A 13,688-nucleotide genomic window follows, 5' to 3' on the forward strand; every position below is an offset into this window, starting at 1 on the left:
AACTAGCTCTCAAAGTGGCAAGTTTAGTACAACTCGCCCAGCAAATGAGCCCAGGTCCTGTGTCCCACCACCTGCTCCCAGCCCCAGATGGGGCCTAAGGGGAATCAGGGTGGGGTTGCTACATGGAATGCCAGTTCATGGCCTGCATCGTGCACTGCAGACGACGTGCCTACATTTAGCCCTTGGCATTATGGGCTATAGAGGACATCAGGCCCAAGAAGAGTCTGGCATAACAGGTGCTCAGAGATGTGGCTCCTCTCTTGCCTCATCCACTATGGAAACCCCATGCCTCCTCTGGACCCACTTCTATTACCCCCTCTAACAGGGAGCCCTCCTGGATCTCGCCAAGCCTTTCTCAGCTCCCTTCTCTGTCCAGCAGCCTCTTCCCCTCCTGCAGCCTGGTGCTGAGCCTGACGTGGCCTGGGCTGTGGGTGTGCACCCAGCTGGGACGACAGGTAAGGGGGCTGAGGAGAAAGCGCTCCTTGAACTCAGGTCCTGGGGACCTGGAACTAAAGGGCTCAGAACTGCCCCATGCTGGAAGCCACAAAAGCCAAAAGCAGGGACCACTGGTGGCTCAAGCACAGAGCAGCTGGATGACAGCAAGGCCGACAGCCAGCCTGACTCAGGCCTCAGCAGCACCATCCCTTGGCCTCCAGCTGGCAGAGGGGACCCGAGGGCTGGCCTGACACCCCAGCCCTTCATTCACACATGAGGCTGGAGAGCTGGCTATCAAGGGGGTTCTTCGGAGCCCAGCTGTGGGGGTGCACAGAGCTGCTCTGGGGAGGAAGTGGCTGGGACATTGAGTGACTCCTGTCAGCTCCCATCCCCCACTATCCTCCGTCCTACATCCAGGGCTCTGGCCAAGGCCATGTTAAAAGGATGGAGTCTGCAGCAAAGAATAAGAATGATGCCTCTGCTCATGGAGAGCTTGGCACAGGCTCCGGGCTCAGCTGAACCCTCCTGACACCTTTGCAAACACCCTTTGCAGGAGGGGTACTGTCACTCCCATTTTGCAGGGGGAGGAAACTGAAGCACAGAGAAGTTAAGTGATTTGCCCAAGGTCACACAGCCCATACGAGATGAGGCCAAGATTTGAACTCAGGCAATTTGGTTCCAAAACCATGTTGTTAACCTCTATAGAATATAACTTTTTAAAACACAAAAGGGTTGTGTATGTGTGTGAGGTATATGTGGGTATGTAGGGGAGACAGGGTGTTGAGAACCACTGAGCAAAGAGATCCAGTCCGGACTCCCTGGCCTGGCACCTGAGAGCCTGCACATCTGACCCTCCGGACCCTCTTCCCCATCTCATCCACTGCCCCACCTGACCTTACACTCCAGTCCTTCCCTCATGCGTGGCTCACCTCCAGGCCTTTGCTCACGCCGGCCCCCCGCCTAGAATGCCCTGATTTCTCGCCTAACCAGACTCCTGCTCCAGGTCTGGGTTCTAATGGTCTGCCAGACAGACTCAGCTGCCACCTCTCTTCTGTCCTTGGCACTGAGCTCATCACATCCTTGAATGCCCCACTGGTCCTCACCTGGGACCTCACAGGCCACAGGGAGGGTTCATGGAGACCCTGTATATGGGGAGGACAGGGAGGTGACATTAGGCACCTCCTGCTGCTCAGGGAATGTGGGACAGCCCAGCGTCTCCCCTTTGCTCTGTGAGGAGGCCTTGGCAGGATGGGACCAGGTCCTACACCCGCCCACAGCCTCTAGCCTCCAGATGGTCAGCATGTGCCATCAACCGGGACAGCCCAGGGGTTTGCCAGACACACTACTGCTGGTAGCAGCTCTTCCTGAAGTCCCTGCACCCATACAGGCCCCATGTCCCCCTAAATTACCCCTCAACCTCCCTGCGTGTGCTGCTCTGGGTGATGGCGCAGCCTCAGGCCCTGTCACCCAGCCTCCATGCCTGTGAATGCCATGCTCTTCCTTCATGTCTCAGGTTACGCCACCTCCTCCAGGGAGCCTTCTGGGATCAAGCCGTAGTTTCAAGCACACGTGGTCTCTCCCTCCTGTGTATGGCACCCTCCTCACCCTGCCAGCACTTGGTACCCTGTGGCTATTGCCAGCTGGACCTCTAAGGGCCAGTCTATCCACATGTAAAATGGGGACAATAAATCAGTCCCCACAGGCCTGAATAAGGATTAGAGACAATGCTTATTGAGACTTCGGCCCAGGGCCTGGCTTACTGCAATTGCTCAGGAATGATTTGCTGCGACCACCATCATCACCACCATCACCATCACCATCATCACCATCATCATCACCACCACCACCATCACCATCACCACCATTACCATCACCACCATCACCACCATCACCACCATCATCACCACCATCACCATCACCACCATCACCACCATCACCATAATCACCACTATCATCACCACCACCACCATCACCACCATCACCGGGGCCCCCGTGGACATGCTGACCATCACACAGAACAGTCATGACCCATTCCCACCTTGATCCCCACACAGCCAGGTGAACTCATCATGAAGCCTAATCACTCCGTGTCCCCAAAAGAGAATAAAGAGTGTACTTGTGATTTAAGTGACTGCCCGCTCCGAGCCCCACTTGCTTCTGCACACGCAGCCTCAGCTCGTCCACCCCCACCCCCACCCCCAGCACGGCTGCGTGCTCACCGTGACTCCAGGGCACTCACCATGGGGAGCCATAGATCCGGAAGCCCCGAACGGTGACCTCTGAGTCCTGCAGGTAAATGCAGTTGGTCAGCAGCGACTGCACATTCTCATAGTTCTCGGGCTTCAGCTTTGACACGGACGGGAAGTAGTAAAAGTCCTGCTTGATGAGGTCGGCCATGAACTCCTGGTCGAAGGTCAGCTCGTGGTTGCCGGCGATCACAATCTTGTACTCGTATGGCAGGCTGCCTGCAGGGCAAACACAGTGCACCGCTGCTGGCCTTCTGGAAGCCACAGCATGGCTGAGGGAAGGGGGAGGTGAGAGCCTGGCATCCCTGGCGCAGCTGCCCCTGCTGCCTGCCCCCCAACCTGTGCCTTGCATCAGAGGCAGCAGCAGCCCAACCACTGCCCCTGCAGCCTTCCTGCCCGGGTGTCTTGTGGGTGACAGGCCGCCAGCCCCCAGACCACAGGAGGGGCTCCTCCAGTCTCCGAGCTGCAGTGCTCCTGGCCTTGTCCGCAGGACTTCCCTGCCTCCATGTCTTCTGTCTGGGCCAGTTTTCCACTGGAAGGAGACCCTGCCCTGGACCCCCGGCCTCCCCAGCTCACTGACCCAGGCCCCTTTCTACCTGGGGGTCTGACTCATTAGCCTCCACGTCCCAACAGGAATTGCAAGTTCTTTGCAAAGCCCAGGTCAAACCTTTGGAGATCCTACGCTCTAAGCTCAGGGAAAACGAAGGTGCCATCCCCTCGGCCATGAACTTCTAAGTCAAAACAAAGTCTGAGTGCGATCAAAACAGAACCATCTGTGCAGACCATGCATTGAACTAGTGACAGTGTCACTCTGGTTTTGCTCGCTGTAATCCCAGGCCGTCCTTCCACACAGGAATTCTTCCCCATTCTTTCTCTGGGGCCCCACCTTGCAGATGCCCTAAGCAGGTATGTGCACCGCCTCCCACGTGCTCTGGCTGTGGGCTGGGTTCCAGGGTGGCCACACAAGCCTCAGTAAACCACCACCCACCCCTGCCCTCCACTGTACCCCTGGGAGCCACCCTGGCACATCCCAGACTCCCCACCTCCCACCAGCCTCAGCTGCTGGGCTCCCAGGCCTAGAGAAACAGTTGTGATGGTACCTGTTCCAGATAAAAAATAAAATACTGAAGGTGAACCTGGAAGCCCAAACCTTTCTCCTGGCCCCTCCCAGTGGGTGTGTCCTGGGTCACACCCACTAAGTACTAAGGGGCGTGTGAAGGTGCCATCCCAGCGCAGGGGCCTTGGGGATATGGGCATCCGGGCAGGAGAACCGTGACATTCCACATTTCACAGAGAAGCACTCATGGCCGATGAAGGGGACCTCTGCATGACCTAAACTCTGTGTTTTTAAGGAGCCAACACAAGGGACGCTAAACCTGACTGTGCTCTGTTTCAGCAAGAAGGTCACGTCTCTTGTCCTGAATTATGCCTAGTTAGAAGGATCCCGGATGGAGTGTACACATGTGAGCCCTACTATGTGCCAGCGATCATCATAGGCTCAGGACGCTGGGGTGTGGAACGAGAGGGGACCTTCCCAGGGGACCGACTCCTGGGCGCGCAGGGGGAAGAGCGAGAGGCTGCCTGAATAATGGAGATCCACACCTCAGTACACCTTCTCCGTTCCTGAGTGACCATGACCTTTACAAGGAACACACAGGGCCAAGTGCCCCAGGTTAGGAGCCAGCTGACCTGGGTTCAAATCCCACCACCATCCCCTCTCATCTGAGCAAGTCACTTAATCTGTCTGAGCCTCAGTTTCCCCTCTGATCAAGGTGGGTGTGCCTGGTGACTGCCCCTCCCTCGGGCCTAAGAACTTTCTCTGGCCCCCAGACTCCGCTGAGCCCCTTCCTCAGGGTGAAAGGCTAGAAACCGCAGAGCCTTCCCACCTTGACCGTGACCTGAAACTATCCCCTCCACTGCTTGAGTATTGCGTCAGGAGCTCTATTCCAGAAATAGAGCCAAACTGGTCTCCCTAACTGGGAATGGACGCCCACGACATTGGATCAGGTGCGACAGACATGCAATCAGACTTGGCTCCCGATACGCATTCTAGAAAGAAGCATGTTTTCCCAACCCTATGTAAGCTCCAGGAAGAGGGAACTGTGTTTTGTGGCCGTGCCATACAATGAAGTGCCATGTACTGTAACCACAAATCTAATTGCATTCTAATTGCAATGCAAAGGAAGAGTCCCCCAGAAACCAGCTAGAACCTGCTTCTCCACTCGCCCCTCACCCCCACAGTTGGGACCTGCACATCTGTCCTGCCCGGGGCAGCTGTGGCAAATGGCTGTGGCAAATGGCTGTTGGATGGCCACCTGATTCCCAGCCCAGCCACACAGGAGACGGGGAGCCTAGCAGCGAGAAAGACTTTTTCTACAAAACAAGCAGAAAACCATAATCGGCTCGTCATTGCCCCACCAGCCACCCCAGGGTTCTTTACAGGTTTGAGAAAACAGTGTCTTCTCTCTTCTTTAATGTTTATCAACTCTGGGAGGCACGGGACAATGATAGGCATGGGCTCCAGGCGCTAACAGCCCCGGTCCCAGACCCAGCTCTTCCACGAACCAGCTGTTTGACCACCTCCCTGTGCCTCGGTTTCCTCACCTGTACAATGGGAAGAAGGACACCGACCTTGCAAGACTGTTCTGAGATTACAGAAGATAAAGAACGGAAACGCACAGAGACTTGTGATGTTGAAGAAAAATGTCAGCTTCCTTGGACCAGAGTTTGCAAACTAGAAGCCTGCAGGCCAGACCTGCCCACACACATACTATTTTGTTTGGCAAAACTTTTTGGTTTTTTAAAATCTGAATTTATTGCCAACGTAAAAAATTTGAGAGATTCCCAATAAAATGTCATTCTTTCTGTGTTCTAAAAAATCAATCCACTTTACAGTCTCATGATCTCGGCCCAGTCAAGTGCTGCTATTGGAGTCTCCCTTACACGGATGCCACATCACTTTGTCCCCGTCCCCACCTGTCCCGACGACTCACATCCAGCCCATGTCACTCATTTTAAGGCACTGCCCTGCAGGCGCGCAATCCCTGGAGACATGAAGGGAACACATCTGGTCCCTGCCCCTCAGTGCTTCCAAGCAAGTGGTGGGGACTGACTCCCCAAGCCCACCTGCCTCCCCACCTCACCCACCTCCTATTTCCATCACACCCCACCCCACGGGGCCTGGCCCAGAGGTATCGAGCAGGCTGCTTGGCCCCCTAGCAGGACAGCTCCAGCAGCACAGGAGTAGATGTGTTTGCTTCACCCATCTCTGTCCCCAGCAGGGGACAACTAGGCTCTGAGGTCAGGAACCTGCCCAGGTCCCACAGCCAGTGACCAGAACATTGGTCCAGGTGACTCCACACCTCTGGGTCAGCAGCTGAGACTCCAAGGCCACCAGAGCAGAGCCAGCTGGGACCCGTTACCCAGCCCCTCACCACTGCCGACTGCTTCCAGGCTCTGACTCTCCACGTTTGCACTTCACACCACTCGTCCATCCCACTCCTAGCGCCTCTAGGGCTGCGAGAGCCAGAGCCGCACTAATGTATTTATGTCATGTCTCAGACTGGGGGTGTTCCTTAAGCAAATAAGCAAATTACTCCAACTGTACAGTCCCATTTCTTTCTGCAGCTCCCATCCACCAGGGGTCAGGGAGCGAGCAGGAAGCTGTCAGCTCTCCCGTTCCTCCCCCCTCAGATCAGAGAAGGGTAACTGAGGAGCTCCCCTCCCAGGGTAAGGGGGTGGGGGGACACGGCTCCTGTCCACAAAGCTAGGCCGGGGCAGCAGCCACAACAAAGGAGCATGGTGCCCTCAAATATTGTCTGGTCTCTCCCAGGAAGGTGGGTGCCACATGGCTTAGAGGCAGGGGCTTGTCTGTTTGTGGATGCAGAAATCGTCCAGCACCATGTCCTTCCGAGCTGGATGTCCAGCCACAGACATGTCTGTCCGGACGTCCACTTGGACTGGGCAACCGCCGGCTGTGTCTATAACCTTCACAGACACCTAAGTATTACTATCCCCGTTTTACGTCTGGGAAAACTGAGGCTCAGAGAGGTGGCCTAAGGTTACACAAAACAACCCACAGAGGGCAATGGGCATTTGATGATCTTTGTGGCTTGGCCTCATCAAACTCATCCTGAAGTGGCACTCCAAACCATCACACTACAGTGCATCTCAGTGGGGAGCTGGATGGGTGATGCATGATGGGTGGGTGTAGTAGGCATGGGTGGGTGGGTGGGTGGATGGATGGATAGATAGGTGGATGGATGGATGGATGGATGGATGGATGGATGGATGGATGCATTTATAAGTCAATCAATCCAGCCTGAGATAGCTCTGACTGTCTCCTTTATATCAACTGACTTCTGTCTCCCTGGAGCCCTCCATCACCTCCAAACTTTTCCTCCAATGGTCCTGATTGGGCGTGTTTTTCAGACCCACCTCCCTTGCCCATAACTCTGACTGTCCAGCTCTGAATCTCCTCCAATTGGATATGCTCTCTTGAAGGGGTACAGGAGCCAGAACTAAGGCTCTGGTGTGGCTTGACTGTCACAACCTGGGGTGGAGAAGTCTCCTCCTGTGTTCTAGGGCTGCTACCTCTGTTGTTACAGCCTAAGCCTGTATTAGCCCCCAGGTGCGCACACCTTCCTGCAGCTCTGACCAGCCTGACTCTGGATAAAATGCACAATAACCAGTGTTTTTGCTGAGCTGCATCTTTCCCTCCTGTATCTGGGCAGTGAACGAGGGAAGTGTTTTGGGGACTCAATGACAGACTGACTTGCAGGGGCTTCGTGGGTAAAATATTAGATGAATACAAGTTCTTCCATCCAAAGCCTGCTAATGTCCCCTTGGCCCCTTCTTGCTGCTGTCCTTCCCGGCAGCAGAGAAGAGGGCTGACATACAGGGCAGCCTCCCCAGCGTCCAGATGGGAGAGCCGGCCCTGACAAGGTGCTGGAAGTGCCTGAATCCCAGGACAGGGGGTCTTCTCTAGGTAGTGCCAACCCATCCGTGGGAAAGACATCCTGTCTGAAGGGCCCCCCCAGGAGGGGCTCAGTGGGCAGCGGCTCGGGTGTCTGGGCAGCTGTGCTGGCTTGGTGAGACTCAGAGAGGGGACAGATGGGTCCAAATGCCTTTTCTGACCCTCCTCCCCTAATCAGCACAACAGAATCGCAGAGTCCAGTCAGCTTATCCCAAAATCCCATCAAGCCAGAAACTCGCTTTCTTCCCTGAAGCTGGACCCTGTTGTAAACGCTCCCCCTCTCCACACACACACACACACACCAAGACTCGGTCATGAGGTCAGTACCAAAAGTGACACACACAGGTTGCAGTCCACACTACTCACTGGACAGAGGAGAAAACTAGCTCAGAGAGGGGAAGGGACTTGTCTGAGGTCACACAGCAAGACACTGACAAGCATGGACTTGAATCCTGGCCTCCCGCCTCGAGAGTGCTGAACGACGGCCATATCAGCCTCCGGGAAGACATGCCCCATGGGGAGGGGAATGGAAAGAGCTGCAGACACTAAGGAAGAGCAGTGGGCCTGGCTCGGTGGGCCGGGACGTGCGCTGATCTCTCAACCTTAGATCTCGGAGAAGCACCAAGTCCTCATGGAAAGCAGCCCTGCCTCCCCCGCTTTTCAGAACTGGTGGGCACTGCTACGCATTTGTATTCTGAGTGACGGTGCCCCGGCCATCTTCGCAAAACGCTTCCTTTCTTGTCAGACCAGTTCTTTGAGATCCTGGCATTTGCTAGCCATGGATTTCTTGATGTTAACAAGACCATTAAGCATTAATCAGCAGGGCACTAGAGGATGACCGTACGGTTTTAACTTTTCATCGGCCACGTCTATCCAGAGACATGCATCCCATATAGATTCCATATGGCAGAAATTGTGCGCAGAGTTCGGGGCACAGAGAGGGAAGCAAATGGAAATCTCTGCTATTTGTGCTTCCGAGATTACTCTCCCTCCAAAAGGTTATGATTCTTTATCGCTAACACTTACCCATCCCATTTAACAGAAAGTGCTGCCTCCAAACTGCGTAATCTATTAAATTCAACAAGAAATGCGCAAGCGTCTCGGTAATCTATGCCACTCCGGGGCGGCACACTGAGCCCGGCGGAGTTACAGCGTTCTCTAAGTGCCTGACAATCAGGAAAATGCCCACTTACGGCTTCCTCCGCCCATTCCCATCTCGCAGAACACAGCAGAGAGGGATGGAATAAAGACACGGCATAACGATCTCTGATTGCATTTTTAGTATGTCTTTGACAGTTCTGTGTTTAAACACTTGCCAATGTCTGGAAGATTCCTATTAGCAGACTTCCGGGTGTGGCGTGCGGTCTGGGATGACACTGGAATGGAAAGAGCTCCATGCATCAGCTTCCAGCCCCTTGACGCAGATCCGGTGCACGAATGCCGGGGATGCATTCAGCCCAGCACACGCAGGGACACGGCCAGAGGTGCCAGCAGGAAGGGAATTCTATCTGTAGCCTGAACAGGCAGGAGACATCGGAAGACGGTGCCGGCAGGGCTGTGCCTGTAGAATCTGGTTTTGGCTGCCCTGTGGCGAGCATGTCCCTATGCCAGGCTCTGTGATCAGTGATTTACATCCAATGCTTCTAGAGACCCCGGGAAGCAAGGACCATTCACCACACATCTCGGCCGAGAGGCCTGCGCATAGCGGTTAAGGGCATGAACTACACCGGGAGCCTGAAGCCTGAATTATCTCTGCCTCCTACCTGCTGTCTGGCCTGGAGTGAAACCCTCACTGCTCTGAGCCTCAGTGTTCTCCTCTGTAAAGCAAGAAGGTCAGGGTTATTCGCAGGGTCTGGCAACGATCACACGATCCCACGGGGCAGACGTAGGAAGCCCCTGTGCTGTACTTACACCGCAGACAGGAAATGTCTGGCATGAGGTGGGGTTTGTACTCACAGATCCCCAGAAATAAGAGGCATGCGGGGCTACGTGAGGGAGCCACAGGCAGGTGGATGGTCAGGAGGCAGAAGGAGAGAAGGGAAGCCGTGGACATGAGCCTTTGCTGGGGTTTCCAAAGGAGGGTGGCAGATGAGCAGGCTTGAGAAAGGCTAGTCTGAATAATGTTTGTAGGCTGGGGAAAGGGGTGCAGGAGCTGTCCCTACTTGTCTGCTAGCCAGCCCTGGGGTGATTAGGGCAGGGGAATGGTGGCCAGTGTGTGAGGGCCCCACACAAGAGGTGGCTGTGGGTGGGTGGGGTCTGCATCGGTTGGTTTGCATATGAAAGGGCCCTCAAAGGTGAGTCCTGTACTATCTCCAGAATTGGCTAACGCTAGGAAGGGAGGTCCCTTCAGAGCCAGCAAGGCCCTGAGATGTCAAAGCATCAGAAAACAGAAAATGAAAGTCATGACAATACAATTGGATATTAGCCATTATCATGGGTTGTCAGGAGGAATAAATTCTGTGTTCTGCTCCGGTCCAGAAATGTTGGCTGGGAAGACGGAGGACAAAAGAGAAGTAGGAAGGTTGGGTCACCTGCCTGGGGTCACACAGCAGCTGCTGGAGGCCAAGTCACCTGCCCAGAGCTGGGTGTCAAGACCACCGCTTGGGACAGATGTGTCCTGGTACAGGAGACGCTCCACCGAGCCGCAGGCCGGCCCTGCCACCACCTCGCCCACCCACACCGTCCTGCAAAGGAGGGTTCTGGATTCATAGCTCAGCATTGGTGCCCATATTTAAAAGGCAAACTCAATTTTTCTTCTGTTCCATCCTAATAGCCAAAATGTTTAACTTTCAAACATTTGTTTTTCCTGAAAAATGTTTTAAAAACAGGAACATTCCGTCCGTCCTAATCATCTTTAAATGCTTGTTTCCACTGCGACTGTAGATTGCACGTGAGTTTAGGCTAAGAGAGACAGCTGAAAGGTTTCTGTGTTTTTCCTTCCAAAAGTAAGGCCGCCTACAGCCAGAAAAATTTCATGGGAACCTCCCCAGAAGTCACAGCCTGGCAGAACACACAAGCCCAAAGATGGTTATGAAAGGTCCCTGGTGGCCCTCCCAAAAGGGCCAAGCTAGTACGGTGACCGTAAATGGAACATACATTCAGAACGTGAGGCGAGGGCACCGCCTCCAGGCCACGCCCTTTTGGTGCTCTGACCTCATCTCTCATCACCCCCAATTGACTGTGCACCCACCCTCCAGGCTGCTTAAGGCCTCCAGACATTTGCTAACGCTGTTCCATCTACCTGGGACCCCCTTCCTGCCCTTTTGTCTGAATCAACTCCAATTCAGCTATTCCGCAGTCGGCCCAGTGCCACTACCTCCGAGATGCCTTCCGTCAGCAGCCTGTCTTCACCTGACCCAGCGAGGGGAAGGCTGCTCCCCAACACTGGGGGTTGCCTGAGTGCCCAGAATAATGAATGAAAAGGACCTACACCTGAGGTACATTATCCAGGTCATATGCAAAGGATGAGGTATCCAAACATAGTGGAATTTTCAATAGCAACACCGGAAACTAAAAAAAAAAAATAACAATAATGCCTTCCAAATTCTGAGGGAAAATGATTTGCAACCCACAATTCTACACCTAGCCAAACTATCAATTAAGATAGAGGACAGAATGAAGACTTTTTCTGACATGCAACTTTGCCAAACATTTATCTCTAGTGCATTCTTTCTCAAAAAACTACTGGAGGGTGTGCTCCACCAAAATGAGGGAATAAACCAGGAAAAAGGAAGCCATGGGGTCCCGGAACCACGGGGTCCCTGACAGAAGAGAGGCAAAGGGAGAAGACAATGAAGGGAGGTCCCAGGATGACACCTGCATGCAGACGCGAAGGTCAACCAGTCCAGACGGGGGCAGGGGTTGGAAGCTCAGGAAGTTTGAGAAAAATGAGCCAACAAGTGGCCTAACACCGCTCACCACACTGCTGAGGGGTACAACGTAAAACAAGCATAGAAAACAATTAACTACAAAACAGTAAATACTTAGGAAAAACAATGAGTTGCACAATGACTATTTAACCAAAAACTATGATAGAACTACATTAAAAGGATAGGAGAAAGAACATGTGTATACAGGTGGAGAGCCTAGAGCTTTAAATCTGCATTTTTCACTGTAAGAAATTAATAAGTAATATCTAAAATTGAAAAACCAAAGAATAGCAATATCAGGTTGTCACTTAGAGACACCATGGTAATGAAAGCAGCAGCTGCCAGGGTTGCACTGGGAACGGGCCTCGGGCCTCGGGCAAGGAATGCTGGTTTCATCATAAGCCTTGTAGCACTTTGTAACTTAATGCACACGTGTATTACCACAATGCAAATACTTTTGATTAAATACAAAGAAGGCATCAAGAGGCCAGGGCCTCCTCACCCACTTCCTACATCTGTCCAGAGACAGACTGGCCTCTCACTTGCTCTGCCTGCTGCTAAAAATCTAGAACTCGATCAACTTGGGTCCAGTTAAGACCAATGGAAAAACAGAGCAGGCAGAAAACCTAAACTGGTTGAGTCCTTGGAGATTCTGAGGGCCTAAGTGCTGGGATGACTCTGGCAACCAGGTTCAAAGGCAGGTGACCTGGCCAAGCAGCTCCTCACCTGGCAGATCAAGGAGTCATTACTGACACCACAGGTGTTAGCTGTTGAGCGTCTGAGACAGGCTCTCTCATGCCCTATTTCTACTCTTCATAATAGTCCCACAAAATGGGCACTACTGTGGCAGATGAAGAAATTGGGGTTCAGTAAGTTTAAATACCTACATAGTTGGTCAGCAGAGAAGTGGGAATCTGACCCCAGATCCATCTATAGCTGAAGCTCATGATTTCTCCCTCTGTGTCACAACCACCAAGACACATTACAGATGCCAGAGCATTTGCATTAAACATTCCTAAGAGAAAGAAAGAAAGAAAGAAAGAAAGAAAGAAAGAAAGAAAGAAAGAAAGAAAGAAAGAAAGAAAGAAAGAAAGAAAAGAGAAGAAGAATATTGCCATATACTTGGGTCCTTACAATGCCTCCCCTATTATGAGGATCTCTCAATGACTTTATGTTAAACAACATAATATTTTGGAGAAGATCTTGTGGCTTCTGTAAACAAGCCTTTAAAGACCACTTTTAAAAGCAATACAGACGTGAGAACAAATTAAATGAATTCAGCAAAAGTGCAGGATGCAAAAGCAATGCACATAACAATTCATTGCATTTCTATACACAAACAATAAATAACCCAAAAAGGATACTATGAAAACAATCCCATCTGCAACTGAATCAAAAAGACTAAAATACTTAGGAATAAACTTAACCGAGAAGGTGAAAGATTCGTACATTGAAAACTACAAATCATTTGCTGAAAGAGATTAAGGAAGACACCAATAATGGAAAGACATCCCATGTTCATGGATTGGATGATTTCATATTGTTAAGACTACAATACTACCCAAAGCAATCTACAAATTCAATGCAATCCCTACCAAAATCCCAATCACGTTTCTTTCAGAAATAGAAAATCCATCAGAAAATTCATATGGAATCTCAAGGGACCCCAAATAGCCAAAATAATCTTGAAAAAAAAAACAGAGTTGAAGATCTCACACTTCCTAATTTCAAAACTGACTATAAATCTACAGTAATTAAAACACTATGGTGCTGGCATAAAGACAGACATACAGATCAATGGAATAGAATAGAAAGCCCAGAAATAAACTTTCACATATGTGATCAAATGATTTTCGACAAAAGTGCCAAGACCATTCGATGGGGAAAGGATAGTCTTTCAACAGATGGTGCTGGAAAAACTGGATATCAACATGAAAAGAATCAAGTTGGACCTTTATCTTGTACCATAAAGAAAAGTTAACTTAAAATGGAATAAAGACCTAAAGTAACTTGAGCTGAAACTCTTAAAAGGAAACATAGGGAACAAGCATCATTGACTATGGCAGTGATTTCTTGGATATGACACCAAAAGTGCAGGCAACAAAAGAAAAAATATATCAAAATTTAAAACTTCTGTACACCATCAACAGAGTGAAAAGACAA

At 51.7% G+C, this 13,688-nt stretch overlaps 1 protein-coding gene across 5 annotated transcripts in view; it reads right to left on the reverse strand.

The window, feature by feature from the left end:
• MPPED1 (metallophosphoesterase domain containing 1) overlaps positions 1 to 13,688 on the reverse strand; it is a 69,775-nt gene that overhangs the window by 18,299 nt on the left and 37,788 nt on the right. For all 5 annotated transcript variants that reach the window (XM_074326510.2, XM_074326511.2, XM_074326512.2 and 2 more), the window contains one exon: positions 2,675 to 2,900. In XM_074326510.2, coding sequence (XP_074182611.1) covers positions 2,675 to 2,900 — 226 coding nt within the window. The remainder of the gene's footprint in view (positions 1 to 2,674; positions 2,901 to 13,688) is intronic.

The sequence above is a fragment of the Rhinolophus sinicus genome, chromosome 1 (assembly GCF_057876585.1).
Source record: "Rhinolophus sinicus isolate RSI-liver-muscle chromosome 1, RSI-T2T, whole genome shotgun sequence".
In the NCBI taxonomy this organism is placed as follows: domain Eukaryota; kingdom Metazoa; phylum Chordata; class Mammalia; order Chiroptera; family Rhinolophidae; genus Rhinolophus; species Rhinolophus sinicus.